At 46.1% G+C, this 25,092-nt stretch overlaps 2 protein-coding genes across 2 annotated transcripts; both read left to right on the top strand.

The window, feature by feature from the left end:
• The first annotated feature begins 8,715 nt into the window (after nucleotides 1-8,715).
• Nucleotides 8,716-19,690, top strand: fhdc2 (FH2 domain containing 2). Its single transcript, XM_028960259.1, has 12 exons — nucleotides 8,716-9,000; nucleotides 10,338-10,794; nucleotides 11,104-11,165; nucleotides 13,373-13,475; nucleotides 14,029-14,114; nucleotides 14,906-15,006; nucleotides 15,626-15,696; nucleotides 15,819-15,926; nucleotides 16,039-16,109; nucleotides 16,351-16,468; nucleotides 17,183-17,347; nucleotides 17,532-19,690. The coding sequence occupies exons 2-12, from the start codon at nucleotides 10,354-10,356 to the stop codon at nucleotides 18,855-18,857; spliced, it is 2,652 nt and encodes an 883-aa protein (XP_028816092.1). The 5' UTR covers nucleotides 8,716-9,000; nucleotides 10,338-10,353; the 3' UTR covers nucleotides 18,858-19,690.
• A 1,724-nt stretch (nucleotides 19,691-21,414) lies between these two features.
• Nucleotides 21,415-24,244, top strand: LOC114768100 (rho-related GTP-binding protein RhoG-like). Its single transcript, XM_028960210.1, has 2 exons — nucleotides 21,415-21,478; nucleotides 23,337-24,244. Exon 2 carries the CDS (start codon nucleotides 23,338-23,340, stop codon nucleotides 23,911-23,913), a length of 576 nt encoding a protein of 191 aa, XP_028816043.1. The 5' UTR covers nucleotides 21,415-21,478; nucleotide 23,337; the 3' UTR covers nucleotides 23,914-24,244.
• The last annotated feature ends 848 nt before the right edge of the window (nucleotides 24,245-25,092 follow it).

The raw sequence follows: 25,092 nt of genomic DNA on the forward strand, positions 1-25,092 counted from the left end.
CTTTAAGCAGGCTTATTATAAGATGTTGTTCTACCATGCACTCTATGCCATGGTTGTCGTAGGGGATGGCAGGAAGGAATGCCAGTCGTGCTGTGGGCATACCACTGTGGCATACCATGGCAAACTAAACCCCCACTTTATTTGCACTGCCGGGAAAAATGCGGGATTTCTTTAATGCTGTTCCACTCATTGCTCAGATTCAGGTGTGTTGCGGTGACTAAGTTGCGTGATCGGCTTTGATGAGCACATTCCTGCAGCACATTAGCCCTTAGCTCTGCTGATGTCTGTAATAAGCACTCTTCATTTATTTCCTAGCGTGTGTTTTATCTGTTTTAATCTGTGCAATGTATTATTATGACCTTGTGGATTTTTTTCTTGAACAGTCCTGTCTTTTTCTCACCTGCAGTGAGAATTAAAGTTGCTGCAACCCGTAATTTTTCCCAAGATGCAAGCTCTATTCCCTCCTTCCAACCATCCCCAGGGCATCTGCATCTGTTCAAGGATTCAGTACCACCACAAGGGACATATCGTGCAAACTATAACATCTCTGTTTAGAAACCAACATCATACCACTTATGAACTGGTTGCAGTTCCAAGGCATCCTGCAGTGTGCTTTCATAGTTGTACACATTTTGTGAACTGCACTGAACTTTGTTGTGCTAGCTGTGAGCAACCAAATGCAATGGATCAAATGTAATTTTATTTGAAAATTATTCATGCACCCTGAGGTCTAACTGAGGGAAGATGGGCCAAATCATTCCAAAGGAGCATCTGAACTCCACGGTGAGGCTGAGTAGTTGCCTATGGTGCTGGGGATCAGCATGTTGTGATTACATTTTACATTTACATTTCTGGCACTAAGCAAACGCCCTTCTCCAGAGCCACTTTCCGTCAGTTGTTACAAGGACTGTCCCCCTGGAGACAGTCAGGGTTAAGTGTCTTGCTCATGGACACCATTGTAGTAAGTGGATTTGAACCTGGGTCTTCTGGTTCACAGGCGAGTGTGTTACCCACATGGCTACTACCCCCCCCCTTATGATGCTGTTGTGACACTTCACACGTACCGCCTGTTTCACTCAGATGCCTTCATTGTGACAATATCATATGGACCTAATTGGGCGTTGAAATGAGAACACAGTTTGACTGAGCTCATGTGCCTACATGTGATTTTTTTGCAAGTTCTCACATTGGAAACATTTCAGGATTAGACATGCAAATTGCCAAACTTTACAAAATGGCTTATTGGGACAAGCCTGTTTAGAAACCTTTTGGAGTTTGATAGGTCAATTTCTGTTTCTTAATTCCAACCTTCAGATCGCAATAGTGCAACTCTTCTCAGAACTTGACTTATTCAGAGTATCTTTCAGCACATTTATCTGCACGCTGTACCAAGCTACAAAGGAGGAATAAAAAGTGTGCGTAGTTGAGCATTTTAATTAAAATGAAAGAGAAGTGAACATTTCAATGAATGCAAGGACTAACATAATGGGATAACATAGACAGTAGCTCTCATTTTGCAAAGTAAAAATATCAGCTGCAGTTAACTTTAGATTCTGAGATTCTTGGCCTGATGTTATTATACCAGGACCTTCCCTTTCATGGTAGTCAAGCCAGTAGAAGGTAATTGTCATTACCATTCAGTCCTGAAGCGCAACCCATTGTGAAGTGAAGTGATTGTCGTTGTGAAACACAGTACAGCACACTGTGCAATGTGTCCTCTGCTTTTAACCCATCACCCTTGGTGAGCAGTGGGCAGCCATGACAGGCGCCCGGGGAGCAGTGTGTGGGGACGGCGCTTTGCTCAGTGGCACCTCAGTGGCACCTTGGCAACCTTCTGATTATGGGGCTATTTCCTTACCCACTAGGCCACCACTGCATGGGGTTTTACACATGAGGGGATCCGTTGTTGTGATTTGAACCCATTTTTTCCCTTTACGACACCAAAAGACCCAAAAACAACAGGCAGGTGTGGACCTGGGACAACAGAGTGAACCGCCTCCTCCCCCACACCCCATGCTGCTGGCTTCCTCTGCTCCCCTGGACGTGAGGGTTGCCTGGGGAGGAGCGGGGGCTGCTGAACGGTTTCTGTTTGAAGCCGGTGAAGAATAATGTTTACACAGCAGCACTATGTGCAGGAGACACGGCCGTTCAGGAACACAGCGATCTAAAGCTGAACACGATAACCCAAGCCCTCTGGCGGACCTTTGACCACAAACCTGGCTCCTTAGTTTAGAATAAAAAGACGCAGAGACTCTCCAGACCTCTTTAATTGTGTTGCTGTGTTGTGTGCCCTGTATGTTTTCAGATCAGGTAGCCGAGAGGCAACAATGTGCGTGAGTATGTGTGTGTTTATCGCAGTGTGTACGAGGGTGTGTGTGTGAATTTTTACCTCAGATAGCCGAGAGGCAGTAGTGTGTGCATGCGAGACACAAACAGGGACACATGGCTTTAAGTGGCAACAGCTGCTGGATCTGCAACACCTCTCTTCTCTTCTCTTCTCTTCTCTTCTCTTCTCTTCTCTTCTCTTCTCTTCTCTTCTCTTCTCTTCTCTTCTCTTCTCTCCTCTCCTCTCCTCTTCTCTTCTCTTCTCTTCTCTTCTCTCCTCTCCTCTCCTCTTCTCCTCTCCTTCACTATGATAAGAGGATTAACATACAAGTATTTCACCCATACACACTGTCTATTTGTGACAAATGATGTGACATTAACAGCTATTTTGATATGAACTGCAGCTTTGGCCATTTTTCAGAACTAGTACGTGTGGAGTAAGATTTATCTCGACCCCTCTCTATGTGACATTTTGGAAGAACTTTGCATGAAGTCACACAGATTTCAGAGAGTGAGAGAGAGAGAGCGACCTGATATGGCAGCTGAGTGAGATCTGTTCTCAGGAGACCCTCGTCATGTCCCTGTTTTGGACTAAACCTTTTTATCACGCTTTCCACATTGAGGCCACACAAACAGACACTGGAGCGTCACATGTGAGCTGAAAACTCCCAGTGTGTGTGTGTGTGTGTGTGTGTGTGTGTGTGTACATGCTGATTTGGGAATTGGGGAGAAGGTGGGATCCCCATTACTGTATTTGTATTGGGAGATACACACCCAGACCCCCATGAATTTCATCTATCTCTACAGTTCTTTGCTTCTGACTGGAGGAAGAAGCTGCTGTGGTGTCTGGCAGTGGTGATTTTGATGCTTCTAAACCCTTTTCCAGAACACACGGGGGACAACAGTCCATGGAAGAGGGGGGGTGGCTTTCCACAATAATGCTGGATGCATGGTGCAAGCACCTAATGCTTATTTGCATTATTTGCATTATTTTGCATTATTTTCTTTTGGGGCAGTAGTGGCCTAGCGGTTAAGGAAGCGGCCACCAAGGCTGATGGTTCAATGCAGAGGACACATTTCACTGTGTGCTGTGCTGCTGCGTATCACAATGACAATCGCTTCACATTAAATCTCATTTAATGTGAATTATACTTTTGTCGCTCTTCTCTGTTGGCACAAGCGGGTGTATAGGTGGGTTAATCACTATAATTAGGTCTGATTGCCATGCCCAGGAGAAAGGAAAGAGATATTGGGAGATTTCTGAGAGATTTCTTTTTTTCAATCTGTTTACTGATCATGCTCCACATCCCCTAGCAACAACCCCTCCAGTTGTTTTATTCGATTTTGCCCTAATAACTGAGCTGGCAGTGAGCAGCCCGCAGTGGTCACCCCTACTTTTGTGCATTATTTCCTTTTGGTTTTGGCCAAGCGCACAGAGGCCCTCTGTGCCGCGGGTGGAGTGAATGTACATGTACTCACACATGCAAAATAACCCCGCGCAAACGCACACCCAGCACGGTCGCTGCTTTTATTGACCCAACAGAATGTTTGTCTCTGCCGTCTCCATTTCCGTTGCTAATAATACCGCCGCCCCCCTCCGTGTTTATTTTTCACTGCAAAGCTAATGTCTGATAAGTTGGATGTTTTCCCTGCATGCCGGTGGTTTGGTGCCCTGAGTATTTTTTTACTCCAGGGGAGGGTGGCAAAGTTTCGAAGGTGTAAGTGTTGGGGCGTTGTGTTTAACCAACATCTCGCTATTTGAGGCAAAAGGCGGGCGGCATTGTTATGTAACAGATTATGGGTAATGAATGGCCCCCATCCTGGCCCAAAGTGCCCATAGGCAACTGGATAGAGGAGCGAGGGGGCGGGACCTTGGGGTTAATCCTGAAGATGCCCTGCCCAAGTTCAGGCTCACATGTCCTGCGTGTCTCTTCCATTCAGACACTAAATGAGGTGCCGCTTCAATAGGGGGGTGGCCCACTTCCCGAAGCCCTGTTGGCAGTCCGGGTCCGGGTGGGAAAGCTAATCCGGTTGTCCCTCAGCTCCGGGGCAGAGGAGTGCCACCCCAGCTGCCCCAACCCCAGTGCCAGGCACCATGCCAGTGGCTCTTCTTTCTCTCCGGATGACATCATTACTTGGCACAGAAGGGGCCTCTGTATGGGAACAGGCAATAATGAGCTTGTGGATGCAGTGTGTGTGTGTGTGTGTGTGTGTGTGTATCTGTGTGTGTTTGTTTATGCGGGGCATATCACGTAGATGTTTCTGCCTTTGCTTGGTTGCACGTTGGCATTTTGATTCCTGGTTTGCATTCGCTGAATAAACCAATATTTGCTGAATAGGTTCTTCCGAGCATAACAAAGAGATGATGCAGCACTTGGCATTTAAAAGGATGAACATGTTTGGCATCAAATGACTCAGAAGCTGTGTAGGGTTTCACTGTAGGAGGGTGGTCTCATGCTTGTAGAGTCACTATAGACCCTATACATGGGCACCGTACCACAGCCCAGCCCCTCTGCAGCAAACACACCCCATTCAGCTGACTCCTCATTGTGCGCGGGACGTGCTTTGTCAGTCACCTTTACACCACTTCCTTTTTATACGACTTGGGCCTTTGAATATTAACTGTGTGATCGCTCTTGCCACACAGGCAGACTCTTCAAGGCCCCCCTTCCCTGCCACGTCAAATTGGAGGAGACGCAGCCAAGCCCTCAGCTCGTTGCTTTGTGCCCATACTAGGGGCCAAATGTGTAATTACAAAGGAGGCCCTTGAGTTTATTCATGGAACCTATGGCATATTTCAGCTGGGCCCGTCGTGGACGTGCAGGGAAGGGTTCATGTCACGGTGCTGGATGAAACAGCGAATGAGAGTGGTGCAAATCAGTCCCAAACGAGCACAGGGTGGATTAGTGCTGTGCTGCCTCAGTCACCGTGAACTTGTGAACGTGTCACCATGAAAGACAGGGGGAAGAGGAAAACCTGTCGAGTGTTTGCACGGCTTAATGGCGTCTGTCATGGAGCCTCTGGAAATCCTGACCAGAGACGGGAACTGTTTTCTACAGTCGGATGTGCTACAAGCAGATAGATCTGATCTTCCACTGACTGCAGATGAACACAATGTTTTGATTCCTTTTCGGACCCGGGTGCTTACCATTGCTTACCATTTTTCATGAGGCTAAACAATCATCTCTTGTTTCTGTCTCAAGATCTTAAAATCTGATATTTTTTAATACTCTGGAAGGAAAATTGTTGATGGCCAGATGTTTGGTGCTTGTGTTTGTGTTGTTCCGTGTTTGATCTGGCAGTTTAGGGTGGATTTCACTGTCTAAACACACCACTACACACTAAAAAATGTTTTTAGAAGATTTAATCACACCAAATTGTGCATTATGGAAAATGCGTGAAATGTGCAAAAACACTAAATGTAAAATGCTAACTGTAGTTTTGATCAGGTTGACATTAATGTCCATATTAAGAATATTATGACATTATTGGTCAGGGACGAGTGTGTCTGAGCTTAATGAGGGTTTCTTGTCGTAACGTCTTCCTCCGGTGCTCGGGGGAGCATGTAGACGCTTGTTTTAATGGCGCACACAAGACTCTCGCTGGGCTTCGTGGATCAGAGGCTAACCCTCCATTGTTTATGGAACTGCGAGATACAAAATGTCTTCACAATGGAGGATGGGGCAGAGAAATCTCTCCTTTATCGCCGGGCGATCCCCGGGCTGGGGGCCAAGAACAGCTTATTAAAACAACAGTGCAGTATGAAAAGCTAAGAAACCCGGTCCGCTGTGAAGAGGGATGGGCAGACTGCAGGAGGCCTCTTCCTGCCCCCCCCCCCAACCCGCCTTTTTTTCTCTCTTCTTTTCAGCCTTGGTTTGTTTAACCGATCGTCTGCCCCCCTTATCCCGCAGTCTCTGTGCGCCTCCACATGTATCAGTCACACTGCCACGTCTGTGTTTCGCTCCGGCCCTCCTGGTCCCTTTCGCCAGCCTTTCGGCCGCAAGTGTTGCTAAACGCAGACGCAAAGCAGCCCATCTGCGCTGCATTAGAGTGACCTTCTGCCCCAGTTCACCGGTCAAGGGAAGGTTTGTGCCACAGACCCTTTCTGGAGATCCTGGAGAGGCCAGACTAAGGAAGAAAAGGGAGCCACTGCAGACGGCAAAAAAAAAAAAGTCGTATGTTTCTAATTTGAAGCAAAAAGGGAGCTGATGGGACTTCATAATCACAATGTGACTCTTCATGCACCACACCATCTCCCTAAATGAATTTTTTGCATTTCTCGGTCTCCGATCTGTGTGCTTAAAAAGCATGTTTCATCACTTTTCAGAAACGAAAGCAAACAAACAAGGCAGAACTGTCACAGGGGTCTGCTCCTCCTCTTCCAACCAGCAAGTCAGTTCTTGTTCCTTTTTAAACCCAGAATATGCATTCGTAGCAGTCTTAACCCAAATCCCGCACAACAGCAGTAAAAAGATTTTTTTTTTCATTTCTTAACCAACTCGTTCTTAGAGGCATAAATTAAAAACCTCTGCAGAAATAGTCCTGGCTAATTTAACTTTTTTTTTTTTTCCTGGCTGCACCGGATTTCTGGCCCTCACCTTTACATAACCCATTAAGAGCTTCAAAGAGAGATTAAGATTTCAAAAGGTTTTTTTTTTGTTGCCCACTGTAATCCCAGGTTGTGGCCCTCGACTGAGGGGCACTGGATCAGCGGCTTCATTCCAGCAGGGGTGAAATTGAGAGTGGGGGGGGATTGCAGCGGTACAATTTCTACCAGAAATGCTCCTTTTCCCCCCTCTCTCAATGGCATTTGACTGATATTTTACATTTAACGACTGAGAATGTCAGTAAAAAAAAAGATGTAAACTGCAGAGGATTATGCTGGATTATGGTGCCACTGCCCCGGGGCCTCAGACGGAGAACTAGACACCCAGAGTCTCAACACTAAAGATGCAAGCTAAGCTCTATGCCCCACGGGCATAACTTGAAGGCCACTTTTAACAGAAACCTCCTGAGACAGGAGACAGGTACACAGGTTAGCGTCATGCTGCCAAAACAACGCTTTTACTGCGGCTTTTACTCCAGAAAGTGCTTGCCTTTCCAGAACATCCCACAGATGCTCAAAGGGTTTGAAAAGTGAGTAATGCAGTGAAGTGATTGTCACCCTGAGTGAGCAGTGGGCAGCCATGACAGGCGCCCGGGGAGCAGTGTGTGGGGACGGCGCTTTGCTCGGTGGCACGTCAGTGGCACCTTGGCGGATCGGGATTCGAACCGGCAACCTTCTGATTGTGGGCAGGAGTTAGAATGGGCAGCATGACCCTCTTGCTGGTTGACCAGTTGTCCTTATGGCCTGGACCACCTTTGGTAGGTTATAACGACTGCATAGAGAGAATGCCCCACAGGACCTGCAGTTTCAGAGATACGCCCGTGTGAGATTTTTTTTTTTTCTGTCTTGGCCTGGAGGCAAGAAAAACAAAAACGTCTTCCTCAGTTGGTGCAGCGGTCTGCAAAGGACTGTTGCATTTAAAAGCACGGCATGAATATATATGATGCAGAAAGTCTCCGATTTGGAGTTTCCTATCTATTCATGAACCCATTAACATAGGCAATAACATGGCCGCTCTCACCGAGGCATTTCCTTCCATTCACCGCACTTTCCACCATGGAGCGAGAGCAATAAATGAGGTTTATTCTGGCTCCCGGTGCCCAGAACATACCCTCTCGTGGGAGAGCTGCCAGCCAGCAGTCAGTGGCGACGCCCGTCATGTTGAGTGACACTCATCACCCCAATGTTGTGTAACGTGATGATACTGAAACGTGAGCCCAGAACACTCTTAGGTACGTGAGCTTTTGTTATTTTTTTCCTACAAAGGGTCTCAGAGCTGACCTGCTAATCCAGCATCGGTTGTTGTGAGATGAAGAGCAAAACTGGTCCCAGATCAGCACAGGGATGTTACAGAAAAAAAAAACCCACACTTCTTAAGAGTGCTATAGTTTCCTCTAGCGATAAGAGTCCACACCTCACTCTCGGTCCCTTTCAGCTCCGTCTTCTCTACTTTCCCCCAGTTTCCCTTTCCCCTGGGAAGCCGCGGCTCTGTAAGGGTATCCCAGTGTTGGTTCCCATGTCTGATACCCATCTGCCTTCCCAGGGGCTCTCATCACCCCCGGCTCCTGATCAAGGCCCTCTGTAGCCAACAGGAGATCACAGGCCCGGGCCTGGCCGCGATGATAACCCAGAGAGGAACGCTCATCTGTCCCGCAGGTCCCCGGGCGTCACACAGGAGCCTGTTTAAAAGGCTCCAGCGCTTTATCACACACGTTACTGGCCCGTGGTGATTTGCGAACCCCGCGAATGAATAACGGCGTCGACAGACGTCGATGATCACTTCCTCGCTGACGTTTTGCCCATTAAAGTTTAACAAAGCCTTGCGCTTAGAGACACAACCCAGACCTCGATGCCACCGGGCAGCGGGGACACCTGGGAACCGGAGGCGTCGGGAGCGCGCAGGCGCTGAGCGATGCGCGCCCCCGACGCCGCTGGCTCCTGCCTTGTGGTGCGACAGGAGCGCCGAGCGGCCGGAGAAGAGGGGATAACAGGAGAGCCTTTTTTCCCCCCCTTCTCTTTTCCTTTCTCCGAGTGGAAGGCAAAGGGGAGAAAATAAAAATCTGCACGAGGTACGTTTGCGCTTTTCTACTTTTGCGGAGCTTTAAGTGAACAGAACCCGCGCGTTTCAAGGTGGCAACGTCTGCCTTTCACTTGTCAGCAGACAAGTCGGCGAAAAGTTTTTTTTCCGGCAAACTTTCTGACCAGAGAGAGATATTGCTTTCTGCATTACTTTCTCCCTTAAAACGTAGTTTTAAAAAGTTGAAAGACCCCAACCAAATTATAGCGCAGTGTCATCTTGCTTGTCCGGGAAGATTCAACTAGGTTCGAAGTTAGTGTCATCATACTTATGCTCACCGATGGACTGAACTCACTTCACGGGATTTTCACGATGCACCGGTGGAAGAAACGATTTCCCCGCTTCTTTGATGCATTTTTGGGATCAATATCTGCATTCATCGCAACTTTGTCATCTCTGCTGTTGGTTGCAGTGTGCTTGTGTACAGGAGCAGCTTAGTCACCTTCAGTCTGATAACACGGCGAGATCGTGTCCATGCTTTCGGTACAGCCTGTGAAAATCCCTCTGGACAATCTGCACTAACGCAGAGATAAAACTGTGGCGATGGAATTTGCATTTTGCGTGTTGGTCAGGATATGGGTTTCCATGACTTGAGAAAGTGGAGCATTATGTTAACCTTTGTTATCAGATTGTAAAATAGCGTTTGTAACATCATTTATAATTATATGGCAATTTGCCGCATAATTATTTTTTAATGCCATAACCTGTGCAAACGTACTTTTTTTCCCAGTGAATTCAGCAAATTTGACCTATGAATGAGTTTTTTTTTTTCACCTGTCATAGCAGACAGTGGCTTCTGACACTGCTGCTGTCCTGCCAAAAACTTCCACTGTATTACATGCACATACACCAGAGGAAGGAATGGAGTTGAGGTTCATTTTTGACTCCCGTTACCCAAAAACTTATAATCAAATAGCCTGACGGCAGTTTGGTTATGATCAAGTACATGTTCATGTCTTATACTGTATTAAAAACCGTAATTTCCATGGTTACATTTGAATGCATAATCGATCGTGCACCGATCGAGCATCAGTGTATGAATCACAGAACTACAGACCAGGCAAATATCGCAGCCTGGGCAATTAATTAAATGAGGATTTTCAATTTCTCCCACAATTGTCACTTTCTGCTGCAACATGCATTGGCATATAGCACTGCTGCAAAAACAAGCCCAAAAATAATCACCATTTTACTGATTTATTAATGTCTTGTTGATGTTGAGACTTCCTACAAATGCTTAAAGGGCATTTAAGGGCATGTAGGCCAATACCCACACAAGCGTGTGTGCTGAGAGTGTTGATGGGTAACAGCTTTTCTCTGCCCGCCCAGGTGCCCGCCTGTGGCTATGCACATAAACCTGCACGTGACACTGAAGGACACCCAGCCCTTTCATGCAACGAGGGGTCCGGCCGACCCTGGCTGCACCGGTCCAGTGGTGGAGGCAGTGAGGGTCATGGCTGCGGTCCCAGCCCCGCCTCCTCCTCCTCCCCCTCCACCGCCGCCACCGCCACTGCCCTCCGTGGCCTCGTCTGTCTCAGCTCTGTCGTGCCTGGACCCCCAGAGGCCACGGCTCCGGAAGCTGAACTGGGACCAGATCCCCAGGGAGCGTGTGGAAGGCCGAAAGAGCGTTTGGAGCGGGGTGGCTGTGGGCGACGACGACTTCTCCATTGATCTCAGTTCCCTGGATGAGTTGTTTGGACAGAAGGAGGCGCAGATGCCCAGACGGGCCACGATCTTCCACAAAAAGCTGTGCAGCCGCTCCTCTCAGGAGAACTGCGCAGACAAGGTGATTGATTCAATTTTAATATATGCATGATTATTAATAATCTATGGGCTGGGTTAGACTAGCGCCGCCCTGAGTGGCTCGAAACAAATGTCTGGAGTTTGTCTGTGTGCTTTTTGATGGCTTCAAACCAGGAACTGGTTCTTTTCACACCATTTTTAAATCCTAGCCATAAACCCGGCAGTGCCAAATCCTGACACGGAGAGTTAAATCTTTCACATGCAGCTTTTGGCCATGATGGTCATCTGTTGACTGTAAACGCACCACAGACATGCTTGACCTTGACTCGGGACTACATGTTTCTGCCCGCAGGTGCTGCTGCTGCACTCCAAGCGGAGCATGAACATCGGGATATTTCTGCGCCAGTTCAAGACGTAAGTTGGAGCCGAGGCGATCTCTTTAGGGATGACCTTCAGAACAACTGCAGGCAGTAATTCCAGGCAGTAATGTAACGTTTCACTGCAGGGAAAGGAAGCACATGTGGCCACTACGGCACTCCAGAGGGTTGCGCTTAACACTTCTGATGAACACTTACAGGGCCGTGTCTTTAAGAGCAGCAAGTAAAGGTGCTGAGGCAATTAGGCCACACTGTGGTAGGACTTCTTGTCATTACAGGGGTCAAAGGTGATGCCTATTGAAGGCTCACATCTGCGTCTTTGTTATTGTAATGTTACAATTTGCCACACAAAACAATTTGATTATAGCTAATATCTAAATAGGCTTTCGCACCCTTTGCAAACATACAAATGTAACTGTGCAATAAATAGTTTAGCAAGGTCCTTTCCATTATGGCACTTTTATTATCAGGGGACTCAAGAAATCATAGAGACAAAAAAAGAGATGAGAATTTAAGTTTAATAGCAGTAAAATATAAAAAAAAACCCATTAAACTGCTAAATAAAATGTGATGAAAAATGATACTGATGTTGTGAATTCAAAAGTAGTCCTGAGCATGGTAGACGTCTCAGTTTTCTTTGCTTTTGTACTCGCTATTGTAAAGGCAGCTTGTCTTTGATTTTACCTTCCTGTTGGTCAAGTACTGTACATAGTGGAGTCTGTATTGAGCCTCATATTATATTGCAGGTTGATTTGACCCATTTTTCCTTTGAGCTTCATAAAATTCTGAAATTGCTTGACCTAATTTCCTGAACCAGATAATGGTAGGTAGATGCTTTCTGAGAATCTAAAATTATAAAAACAATTGTGATGGTCAGTTTGAGGATTAATGAGCATATTCACAATTGATTTGCTATTGATTCACTTGAATAAACAAACAAACAAACAAACAAATAAATAAATAAAAACCATTAAAAAGTCCAAAAATGTTATTTTTGTAATACCATGTTGACCTGGGTATAAAAGCACTGCCGGTAGATTGCTGCAAATATTTAATTAGTCCTTACATTTCTTTATTAGGGGTGTAAATATATATATTTTTTCTTCTGACTTAACATTTCACTTTAATGAGAGTGCTGAGATATCTTCATGCAGCATCTTAAGAGGTGGCCTGTCACTCTGCGACCATCTGCCACTGTAATCTTCCCCTCGCCCTGAACTCAACCTGCCCTGAGCAGCTATTCACACAGCCATGCTGCCCTGTCAATATTCTTTCAATAAAAGCTGTAGGCTGAATAGCGCACAGATTTGCACCACTTTGCTGTGACCTTTTTGCAGGACAATGACACTTCGAGGTTTTATTTGAATGACAATACAGTAAAAGAGGGCATCCCGGATCCGATGCTGTTACCTCAGCTGTTCGTCTGACCCTTTATTATTTTCTGTGGCTCTCTTTCATGTCTGCACTTGTATGATGAGTAGTGTTGTAGGTTCAATAGTGCACAATTTAATTGTATAGTGTTTTTCTTTTCTGTTGTCTGAACTTGTTGGGTCTGGAGGAACATTGAATGGAGTGTTACTCTGGCCAGGGAAATATTTGTTTGCACAACTAATGTCTTTTTTTATGACTGAGTGGAACTCAATGTGCTTCATACTCATTCATTATTTTATATTTCGTCAGCAGGTGTTCATGTAGAATCTCTGTCTTTATCTTGATTTGTGTGTGTGTGTGTGTGAGTGTTAAGTTCGTGCCTTTACAAGCTGTCAGACAGACCGGCTTTTCATAATATGCCGAAAGACTCAAGGATAAATGTGGTGACTGTTAACAGGCCACCATTAACATCACTTACAAAGCAGAACGCTGATAAAATTATCTGTGGAATTGTGCTGCCATGCTTTTTTTTGTTGTTTTTTTTTATCAAACTCGTTTGTAAAACTTTTGGTCTTTTGTCACAGAGCTGGGGGGGTGGGGGGTGGGTACTCAAAGATAAGGTGAAATTCCTCCCCCTCAAATGCCTCCCTGGATGTCGTTAACTGAAGGGCAGCTTGGATTGAAGTTTATTTGCTTAGCTAATGGTCTATCTGGTGTCCGACCTCCTCCTTTACCCCCAAGACAGTGGTGAGATAAGGTCAATAAACCGAAAACAACCCAAGGGATCAGGAAATGTCACCTCGCCTTCATTCAGTGGCAGTGCGGACTCAAGCGCGTTGTGAATAAGTGACGTTTTCTCTTCCTCTTCTGCAGCGCAGCCAAGGATATCGTGGAGGATATCAGGCAGGGGGCCGGCGGCTGCTACGGTGCCGAGAAACTGGGAGAGCTCTGCAAGCTCCTGCCTGACAGCCAGGAGGTAAGGCGTCTGCTTTGTGTGTCCTAAGAGGCTCACCGTAGGCCGAGAGCAGCCCTCCCCCTCCCACCAGTCTGGTTCAAATTAGTCTGCTGGCCCTGCTGACCCAAAACTTCTGTGCTGGAATATCACAAGGCCCCCAAAACTTCTCTTCATGAATATGGCACATGGATTCCATGTTTTTTCCATATATATACTGTATGTATATATATTTGAATGAACGTCTTCCTATGTGGTGGTTCTTTTTGATGTCTTGGTTCATCAGAAGTGGCATTGCTGCAAAAAATGTGCACATTTACGAATAAGAAGCTAATGCAGGCAAATAGACTGCCTTAATTTCAAATAGCATAATTCAAACATAGGTGTCATAATAACCCAACAGTTAACCCAACAAATCATTTTTTTGAGTGCACTGCCATTTCAATCTCTTTCAATTTCAATTCCTTCTGGTCTTCAGAACTGGATTCTTCGACACCAATCCCACTTCATGGTCTGTGATTTTATTTATGCCGATTTAAGATAATAAACCACACTGAATGAACTGTGTGTGTTTCAGGAGTCTCGTCTGAAGAATTTCTCTGGAGACCGCGGTGCTCTGTGGGAGCCGGACTTGTTCATGTTGCTGCTGGTGGAGGTGCCCAGGTGAGCGATTTCTGTATCTCACTCCCCCTTACTCTCCTTTTACAGCATGTTCTGACAGTCTATCAACAGCCTACACAAAGAAAATTGACATTTTTATAAGGGCTTGATCTGCATATCTTCTGAGTCAAACATGCTTTCTATTACATGTAATTGGTGCTTTGCTCTTTCGGAATAGTGAGGTGACTTTTTTCCAGAATGTTTTCAATCCAGCCTGTTGCGTAAATGATTTCATTTTGAAACACTCACCACATGCTTAGTCCTTTTCTTGTGGATATTGTGTAGCTCACAATGCCTCCACGAATTCAAATCTTTGATTATCATCTATAAAGTGAGATATTTTTAAATCCTGCATGTTTTCACTAAAATGTTTCAATAGAGGTTATTGTAATACATGTTGTAAATCACTGATATTATGTGTAGAGACACAGGGTTTAAATTACATTAACTTGTGGTACAGAAAATGAACCACAAAACGAATTTACAAAGAAACACCATTAACCAACTAATAGAAAAAACCAAGTCTTCCTCTGACCTGAATAAACACCCTGTTTTTCTAGACTTCTTTCGGGAATTCTTTACTTAAAGCCTTTCTGCCTGGCCTTTAGATTAAGGTTAGATTCTCTTCTCCTCTGTGTAACTTTAAACCTCAGGCCTGAAAAAGGGGGAGCCTGCTGTCTGTTCTCCATCATTTCACCCCTGCCCCCACCACCACTGCCTGAGCACCATTTTAAACACTCTTCAACCACAAAGACACCTCAGTGCAATCTCTCCTCTCCTCTCCTTCCCTCCAGTTTTCGCCTGCGTCTGGATGCGATGATCCTGCAGCAGGAGTTCGACCCTGCCATCACCTCCATCTGTGTGGGGGCCAGATGTCTGAAAGAAGCAGCCAGAGGTAAACGGACTGAGGGGGAGGGTCTTCGTGCCATTAGTTTCCTTGTTGGATTTGTTTTATTGCTGTAGGACATATATCCCACAGTGAAAGGTTTCTTTCAAAAACACTCTTTAGGTCTAGTGCTTTTCACTTCTCTTTGGACACATACATTTTTAAGCAATATTAATCTTGGTTATGGCTGTAGCCTGTTTCCCATATGCACTGCAGAATTTTCTGAAAAACGTTCTGGTTTCTTTGAATTCCGTCCAGCTCTTACAGGATCTTCTTCTCTGCCCAGATGGTGATCAGTGCTTTATGCATGATGCAATAAACCACAAATCAGCAGTGAACAATGTTACTAGACCCACCCCCAACTACCCTTTGTTTCAGTTGGGTTCATACACTCTCCAAAAATAAGTCTCACTGGGACAGTGCATTTTAAACTTTAATGGTATAATTATAAATGTTACAACAATCTACTGTACCTCTAACTGAACATCTCTAAAAACATCTCTAACTGGAATCTTTAGTACTAGATTGGACTTTCCCAACTTTCTGAAGTACCAGAAGGAAAGTACCCATCATGATTGCTGGTTGACGACCTTGCTTGACATTTATTGGATGTCTGCTATGTTTGCAGAGCTACTGAACTGTTCTGAGCTGCACTCCATCCTGCGTCTGGTTCTGAAGGCAGGAAACTATATGAATGCGGTGAGTGATTTCTAAAACAGTGATGTGACCAGCATTACGATCAGTTTGAAGTTCATGGCCGTTATTAATGGGAGGGATTGTAGTGTTTTGAATTGTGTTCTGGCTCCTGTCTGAACCCTCAGGGGGGCTATGCTGGAAATGCTGCTGGCTTCAGAATTGCTTCTTTGCTCAGACTGGCAGACATCAAAGCCAACAAGCCAGGCATGAACCTGCTTCACTTTGTTGCCATGGTGAGACATACCGAACAGTCAGCCTTTTTACGGCTGTTACATAATTGATTGACTGAACCTTTTTTCCATAACTTTTCTGCGGTACTGATCTGCCCTTTCTGATCTTCCTCAGGAAGCGGTGAAGAAAGACAAGAGTTTGCTGTCTTTTCCCAACCAGCTCGGTCATCTGGGACCCGCCGCTAGGTCAGAACTTCAACTCGCTTTACAGTAACACATGGTTTGGTGAACAAAAAGCCTCAGTCATCTGTGGGGCCTCAAGCAATGTCCAGAGAGACTTTGTGTGGTAGGGGTGAGCGATGTATTCTGTTAAAGATTTTACATTCTGCAGAATGAAAACCACAAAATTGACATTTTTGCTCAAATCACTTGCCCTTACTGCATGAATTTGCCACAAAGGATTTTTGATGCCTGCTTCCCTCTGCAGACTGTCTGAGGAATCTGTGCTGGATGATCTGTCCAGGATGCACAGCAGGGCGGAATCTCTCACACTCAGCATTCAGAACGAGCCAGAGATTCTTCAGCAAACTTGCCACTTCCTGGAGGTCCGTGTCCAATTTATCAGCTTTCACATTAATTAATATACGGTACAGGCCAAATGTTTGGACACCCCTTCTAATTCAATTTTCTTTATTTTCATTACCATTGGTCTATCTACTGGTAGATTCTCACTGAAGGCATCAAAACTATGAATGAACACATGTGTAGTTATGTACTTAACAAAAAAAGGTGAAATAACTGAAAATATTTTAGATTCTCGTTTCTTCAAAATAGCCGCCCTTTGCTCTGATTACTGCTTTGCACACTCTTGGCATTCTCTCGATGAGCTTCAAGAGGTCGTCACCTGAAATGGTTTTCCAACAGTCTTGAAGGAGTTCCCAGAGGTGTTCAGCAATCGTTTGCCTCTTGGCGCTCACCCCAACAATCTCGACTGGGTTCAGGTCCGGTGACTGTGGAGGTCAGGTCTCCACTTTTTGTTAAGTACATAACTCCACATGTGTTCATTCATAGTTTTGATGCCTTCAGTGAGAATCTACCAACGTAAATGGTCATGAGAATAAAGAAAACACATTTAATGAGAAGGTGTGTCCAGACTTTTAGCCTGTACCGTAAACATTTACATTTATGGCATTTAGCAGACACCCTTATCCACTAGGCCACTAACATATTAATAATAACAGTGATATTATCATGTTATTAGAAATTGTAGGTGCTGCAGCAACATTCATCCTGAGTTTCTCCTATCTGTTGGTGTACAGGAGGCAAAAGAGAGGCTGAAGGAGGCCCAAGAGGAAGTGGAGGGAATGCACAGCAGCAGTCAGGCCCTGTCGGAGTTCTTCTGTGAGGATGAGAGCACCTTCAAACTGGAGGAGGCATGCCACATCTTCTACTGCTTTTGCCAACGCTTCCAGAAAGCTGTCCTGGTGAGTTTTGCTGGTCAGTCCCAGACATAGCATGGTTGTGACAACTGGTTTCGGACTATTGAGTCTTCTTAGTGACATCTAGTGGTTGTAAAAGACTATGCCATTTAGAGTTAGTTTTGTTATATAGTAGTTTTTTTTTGTTTCAAAGTGTCCTCATGTGTTTTTTGTAAATTCTTTGTCTCAGGAGAATTCTGAGCGCGAGCTGCTGGAGGAGAGGAGGGCGAAGCGCGAGCGGGAAAACACTGAGAAGCGCCGCTCGTTGGCCATCTGCACTGGTCTGGAGACGGGCGGCGGTTCTGGTGACGACTTGGAGAGCATGCTGATGAAGAGCTTGAACTCCAACTCCAACTGGAGCCGGCGCTCTCTGCGCAGCGTAGGTCGCAGGCGCTCCCTTCAGATTCCTCCCTCGGATGCCCTCAGCCGGGACACGGGCAGGTTTGACCACCATACACCCGTCACGGACTCCTTTCGCATTTCCACACCATCCATTGGGAAAACGCAAAGCGCCATGGATGCCACAGCAGCAACATGTCATGGGAAATGCACTGATTTAACAAATCTGCTCAATGGGGACAATATGGAGATTGAGAAGGGACGTGTCTCCACCACGCAAAAGGAGATGCCAGCTCAGGAAATGACAGGCTCAGCCGAGGAGCTGTCACTCCTGTCTGCGACAGGCCTGGCGTCACCAATACATGCCGAGACAGCGGCTGCCCCGGCACAGGAGAAGCTGCCATCATCTCCGTCTCAGCCGTGTCCTGCACTGGCGAATGAGGCAGCCTCTCCCGGCGCAGACCGGGAGCGAACGTATCCGCGCGTGGGCGAGACGGTGGAGTGTTGCGCCCTGGTACGAGGCCTGCGCTCCTACGAAAGCCTGACGGTGCCTCTGGCAAGGGCGGCGCCGAGCCACTGCTCCAAGTGGAAGAAGAAGATAGAGGCGGAAGAGAGAGAGGCAGCGGGTTCCGCCCATCCAAGGGAGGACCTTCGCGGTGGCAAGGCCGCCTTCCGTGGCCCCAGGCAGGGCCCGGTCCAACGGCCTTCTCCTCACAACAGCTCTGTTAGCGGAAGGGTCCCCGTCAAGAGCGAGACAGTCTCGCCGGACACCCCAGCCACCATGCGCACGTCCCGACAGCTCTCACTGCGGATACCCAGCGCCGGTGCTGCGCCAATTAGACGCTCCAAAAGCCTCCAGACCCAACTGCAGGCGAGCAGTGGCACTCGGGAAAAGCCCCCCACCGCAATGCTGCAGGACCACAAGCAGACTCAGCAGAAGGGCAAGAGGGTCAGGCAGGAGCTGGAGAAAGTTCTGATGGCCCACGAGCCCTTTGTGAGGAACTCCCTACTGAGGGCCTCGAAACGTCTGGCGCCAGTAAGCGAGACTTCATCCCCGGTCACTGCGGCCACAGCGAAAGCCGCCAAAAGTGCCGAATCGTCCCCGGCCAAGACCACTGCCACGTCCATCAAAGGTCCCAGGATGACGAGAGCGGCTGCCCGGCCGATGTGGAGGTGATGCGGGGGTGGACGTGGAGGCACTTGCATGTGTGACTGAATGTCTTTATGATTGTATGTGACCTCATTGCACTAGAAGTCAAATTCACTCTCATCTCAGCGCTTTCACCCGAACATTTCAATGGCCCCCCTCCCGTTTTTACTACACCCTCCCCAGGCCTGGACTGGTTGGGGGTGCTGAGGACTCACAAATCTTTTTGTGAAAGTGGGGCAGCGGTGGCCTAGCGGTTAAGGAAGCGGCCCTGCAATCTGAGGGTTGCCGGTTCGAATCCCAATCTGCCCAGGTGCCTGTCATGGCTGCCCACTGCTCACCGAGGGTGATGGGTTAAGAGCAGAGGACACATTTCATTGTGTCACCGTGTGCTGCGATGTGTTCACAATGACTTTCACTTTCATGATGTTTTGGAGACAGAAATGACCAGAGGGGGGTGAAAGATTTGGTATCGCTGCAGTCATGGCCATCAAACTTGTTTGCCCCCTAAATTATACATTTATATTTTTGAACTCAAGAACAACTAGGTGTGGAAGTATTGAGACCCTCATACACCTTCTGACTGAATCTCTGCTTACTGAAAACTGATGTGTCCTATTTCTGTGCTTGAATACTACAGTATGTGATATTCTTTGGATATTCTATCCAAAGCCTTGTACAAACAAGGAATAACACTCGAGTTTCAGAAGATTTGGAGTGAACAATTCATCAGGTACTAAGTTAAAGGCAAAATTATCCCTTTTTATGCCATTGTACATGCTGTTTTAATGAATGTAAATCAAATTATTTAAAAAAAAAACATGAACCATATGTTCTACCTCCTACCCTCTAAAAATGTCTGGGCTAAGTTAAGAGAAGCTTCAGAAGCTGAGCTTGAGCTAGAGGATGAACACATTCTGAACAATTAGTGGCATGTAAGGTTTCAGAAGAGAAGATCACACACCAGGACAACAAGTTACATAACATCACTGGCCCAAGCTGGTTTTCTGATATGTCTTGGTATTCTTTAAATTGGGCATGTAGGGCAAGTAGTCAAGTGTGAGTGTTCCACTTTAGTACTGCACTCTACCTCTGAAGGAAGGTATCTCTGTGCTGGCCACAGGACATCACCAAGAGGGGAGTCACCAAGTCCACCCTAACCCCTTTTGTCAAAGAAGAACAACTTTGTCAAAATGAAAAGAACTGTGTATTTGTAATATTTTGTCTGTATGTTTTATAATGTTTTTTATAAAAAAATGTTTTAAATAAAATAATAAAAAAAAAAAAATACCAGTCTGATTTAGATTTTTTTAATTAAGTGGTACAATCTCCAAAGCTGCATTTTAATTCCACAGATATTATAATGTTGAGGAGGGAATTTGTACTGCTGCTTAACATCAAAAGCTAAATGATATATTAATTATGGTAATGGTGGCCGTAGTAATGAATGATATAGCATTCAGTGACCTTTTACAGCCTATTCTTTCCAGTCCAGTTGGCTTGTGTCACTCTTTCCCTCCATCCACTGTCTGTCACCCCTTGGCTTATAAACGTTGTCATGGAGATGGAAAGGGTAGTACTGAGAATTGCCACTGAAAGAACAGAAATGGTTCTGTATGTGTGAATGTAGACCTTCGTTGGCTAATGATTGTTTATTTTAGACTTTAATGGGTTCCTGGGAAATCGTAGTGTTGAGGTTTTTGCAAGATGGGGGTGATAGGGTTCATGTGTTGCATCGTTTTTTTCGCTCCCACGTTCTAATGTGAGGGTTTAAGTAGGCATATTGTGCAGTACAACTTGTTTGGGAATGGCTTAAGGAATGTATTGACCTCAAAATTCCATGATTTAAAAATACATATGCATTTCAACTTTCTCACATTCTATGGAAATTGTCTAGTACACAAAGAGACACAAACTTAAAGTGTAAAAAAATATTTTTAGAATTAGAAAGAATTTTAATTGTAAAAACAAAATATAGAATAAAGGCTTGTTTTCTAGATCCCAGATCTTAATATAATTGCACATAATATTACTACAGGCACACTACAGGTCAGGGTGATACTGAACTCTCACAGTGTTCTGTCCAGAGACATGAAAAGGGTTTAGCTATAGACCAATTAATAAATATCATCAATTTAATTTGACAAATTGCGGAAGGTGAGAAACATTTGTAGGCAAATCACTTTATTAAAAACAAAACAAATGATAATTTCTCAATGAGAAATCCAGTTGGCTTGTGTCACTATGCCACGAATAAACGACTCCTTAAATAATTTTCTCCGATTTTTTTTTTAATCAATGAACTTTTCTAGTCATGATGTGTAGAGTGACACCTAGTGTTAGGTTCGTGAAGCACAGCTCCGAGGCGAGTTACTTTCAATAGAAAGTAGCGGGATCCATGAACCGAAGCAAACGGAAAATATTAATGGTCTTGCCTCGGAATTTCGGCGCGGCCAGCGATTCTGCGAAGGGAACTGGGGGGTTGCGCCCGAGTCACACATTTCCATTAGTCAACGGGACGTTCGAATTCCTCTCAACTCCCGAACGACGCGCCGGATGTGACGTCGGCATCCGGGCCGGGGGGACCGCCCACTTGGGCAACTCCCGGATGTGCTGGCGAACGAATCTCGGGGAGAGTAGCGACTGCTGAGGTGAGTGTTTTGGCCAAACTTTTAAACTAAACGTTTAGAAGCACAACAAACTCATACAGTTGTTGCTTGAGTCCACACGAGTTGAATTACCTCGCGTTGTTGTAGAAAGTTGCTAAAAGTCGGTCGGTGCTGGTGTTTGGCTAACGATGTTTGTACCGCTCCCTCTCTCCTTCCCGCCTCGCCGATTATTTATTTACTCGCGATCACGCCGCTGGTCGTGGTTTATCAGTAACTGTGAGCGGAGCGGTGAACGGAGGCGGTTTTCCTTGCCGTCGCCCGACCCGCTAACTTTTCACCGCGCAGGTGAGGTGACGGCGCCGTCGTCTGACAGGCAGGCAGGGTGGAACGTTCCCAGAAAAATCGACTAATGACGCGCCTAAAGATTGTGAAACAGCTGCAGCTTCGCAATGATGTGTGAATTTTCTTAATTTTTTATTCACTGCATTTTTACCCCGAAAGGAAGATGTTATGTAATACATTTTCCACCGCAAACTTTTGAAACGTGCGTCGCAAATTCTCGAAATGTTTGGCCTGAAAATTCCTTGGAATGCCTGTAATCTCCTCGGATACCAGTTCAGTTTTGATTCTCTGCCGGTGTCTTAACAGATCAGCATGTCATGCCATCAGAATGGCATCCACGTGGGTAGTGCGCATGCGCGATCTTTCATTCTATCATGCCACCCACTGAAGGTAAGAGGTTGAACGTAATGTCAAGGTACATGTGGTTTAGGGTTAGGCTAAGGACTGTCAGTTTGCTTGTGCTATCCTGACAAAGTATGCTGATCTAAGGATGCATCTATGAAGTGATTATCATTGTGAAACACTGCAGCACAGCTCACGGTGACACAACGAAATGTGTCCTCTGCTTTTAACCATCACCCTTGGTGAGCAGTGGGCAGCCATGACAGGCGCCCGGGGAGCAGTGTGTGGGGACGGTGTTTTGCTCAGTGGCACCTTAGTGACATAGGTGCTAGTAGCCCTGTGAACCAGAAGACTACCATTGTGTCCCTGAGCAAGACACTTAACCCTGAGTGTCTCCAGGGGGGACTGTCCCTGTAACTACTGATTGTAAGTCGCTCTGGATAAGGGTGCCTGGTAAATGCTGTAAATGTAATATGTAAACCTTCTTATTACGCGTCTGTTTTCTTACCCTCTAGGCCACCACTGCCCCACCTCTTCCTATACCTGATACAGTTATTTGAGTCATTAGTTGACCAATATCCGATACTCCTATCGGGTCTGCAAAGGACAAGCTGCTTAAAACGGTCTTCATGTTTATATTAATCATTCAACATTAATCTATGATTTATTATCATTGTTTCTGTTTGTTCGGTGGCCTAGCGGTTAAGGAAGCGGATCAAATCCCAAAAGTGGCCAAGGTGCCACTGAGCAAAGCACTGTCCCCACACGTTGCTCCCCGGGCTCCTGTCATGGCTGCCCACTGCTCACCAAGGGTGATGGTTAAAAGCAGAGGACACATTTCGTTGTGTCACCGTGTGCTGTGCTGCAGTGTTTCATTAAGAAAAATTAATATTATGAGGAAGCTTGTATGGGTGTCCAAAGGTGGTGTTGATTCATGTCACAAGAATTCCTGTAGGAATTTTTGGAGGTGCTCAGTTGGTGGGACAAACAGTGATGATTCGCAGCTCGCACACATCCTGTTTCCTCATTCTGGAATATGTAAACCGTCCTACTGTGAATGTCACACGCCCAGGTGTAGTAAAAATAAAACAAAAAACACTTCCTTCCTCCTGAGTCAGAGGACATGATATCGGGACCCCACCCACTATCAAAGCCAACATAGACAGTGCCCTACATCTTATATTTCTCTGCTGACTCCCCTGCTGTCTCCTTCTAGGATGCAGACCATAAAGTGTGTGGTTGTGGGTGATGGAGCGGTGGGTAAAACCTGCCTGTTGATCTCCTACACCACCAACGCCTTCCCGGAGGAGTACATCCCCACCGTGTTTGATAACTACAGTGCCCAGATCAGCGTGGACGGCCGCACGGTCAGCCTGAACCTGTGGGACACGGCCGGTCAGGAGGAGTACGACCGCCTGCGCACCCTGTCCTACCCGCAGACCAACGTCTTCATCATCTGCTTCTCCATCGGCAGCCCCTCCTCCCACGCCAACGTGCGGCACAAGTGGCACCCCGAAGTTGTGCACCACTGCCCCAACGTCCCCATCCTGCTGGTGGGCACCAAGCGGGACCTCCGGTCAGACGGCGACATGGTGAAGAAGCTGAAGGAGCAGGGCCTGGCGCCCACCACCCAACAGCAGGGCAACGCCCTCGCCAAGCAGATTGGCGCCGTCAAGTACATGGAATGCTCCGCGCTGCTACAGGAGGGGGTCCGGGAGGTGTTTGCGGAGGCGGTGCGCGCCGTGCTTTACCCCACGGCCAAAAAGAACGGCAAGAAGTGTGTTCTGCTATAGTGCGCAACGTGGACACCGCTCAGTCTCCGTGCCCAAGTGGGACACATGAGCTGATGTCACTCAGAGCACTCGGCTTCGATTCTCTCCTTCCCTTGTCGTGTCTCTCTCTGCTTTAGGAATCCTCAGCAGGCCAGTCATGCGTCATCATCTCCATATTTGCTTTGGAAGGCTACGATTTTCTGTAGGTTTTACTTTTTGGAGACCTTTGGGTGGAAGATAGTGGTCCAAGGTTCTGGTCAGTGCCTCTCCAGTCTGCATTTTTCAGGAAGGATAAATTTTTTTTTTTTTTTACCCACCTGCTCCACCTCTACCTTTCTTTCTGTAACCTTAAGGATTCGCCATCATTTTTGTCTTTGGGTGGTCAAGGAAAAAAAACAAAGATCTGTCTCCACGGTGCCTTTTAATGGGATTTAAGTCCGTTGGCAGGTGACACTTGTGTGTGTTAACCAGGTCATATAGGCCATATGCAATAATAATGACTAGACACACGTGCCAGGGAATCGCTTTTCAGATGTTCGTTTTGTATAGTTGGGTAATTGTTAATGACTAAATGTGCTTATGCTATGCCAAGCCAAAGAAATATAAATTATATTTATTTTTTCTTTTGGTAAAAGTGTCCAGCACTTGGCCTCAGAAGACTGAAATGTTTTAATTTTGCTTTAATAGAGTCGAGCGGCTCAGTTCAATCAGACAAATTTGCTGCTAGGAGCCGCTGAGTTGTATTGTCAGCATTTTTGGGGGGTAAAATAGCTCGATCGCAGCGAGCCCTAGCTTATCTACATTCCACATTGGCTTCCCTACAGATTCCTGTCTGAAGTTTCAGGCCCATGTTTTGTTAGCGGTGATCACCGCCTGGTGATCCGCACCCCTGATCATCTCCGAATATTAAATATGTGTTTTTTTTTTTTCACTGGAGTTTTATTTTTTTTAAAAAAATTTTTTTATCTGCGATCCATGCAAGCCTTGCTTCATTTGCTAGCTCATATTTTCCGTTCTTATGGTGCATTTCCACTGGAGCAAGAAATCCCTCCCCATTCAGTTTCAGCAGAGCTTGGTGACAAACCCGAACGTGGGATTATGAGATTGACACAGAGCAATTTAACCGTGACTTCTCTAAATCTGCAGACGGAAAAATAGTTGGTTTATTCAAGTACATTTTTTAAATTTCATTTTAATGGA

Source organism: Denticeps clupeoides, chromosome 18 (assembly GCF_900700375.1).
Source record: "Denticeps clupeoides chromosome 18, fDenClu1.1, whole genome shotgun sequence".
Taxonomy (NCBI): domain Eukaryota; kingdom Metazoa; phylum Chordata; class Actinopteri; order Clupeiformes; family Denticipitidae; genus Denticeps; species Denticeps clupeoides.

Bases quoted from the DNA above. Each gene is read 5' to 3' on its own strand.
- fhdc2 (XM_028960259.1), top strand. From the start codon at position 10,354: ATGCACATAAACCTGCACGTGACACTGAAGGACACCCAGCCCTTTCAT. The intron at 15,927-16,038 runs GTGAGACATACC...GATCTTCCTCAG, and splicing joins TGCTTCACTTTGTTGCCATG to GAAGCGGTGAAGAAAGACAA. The intron at 16,110-16,350 runs GTCAGAACTTCA...TTCCCTCTGCAG, and splicing joins CATCTGGGACCCGCCGCTAG to ACTGTCTGAGGAATCTGTGC.
- LOC114768100 (XM_028960210.1), top strand. From the start codon at position 23,338: ATGCAGACCATAAAGTGTGTGGTTGTGGGTGATGGAGCGGTGGGTAAA.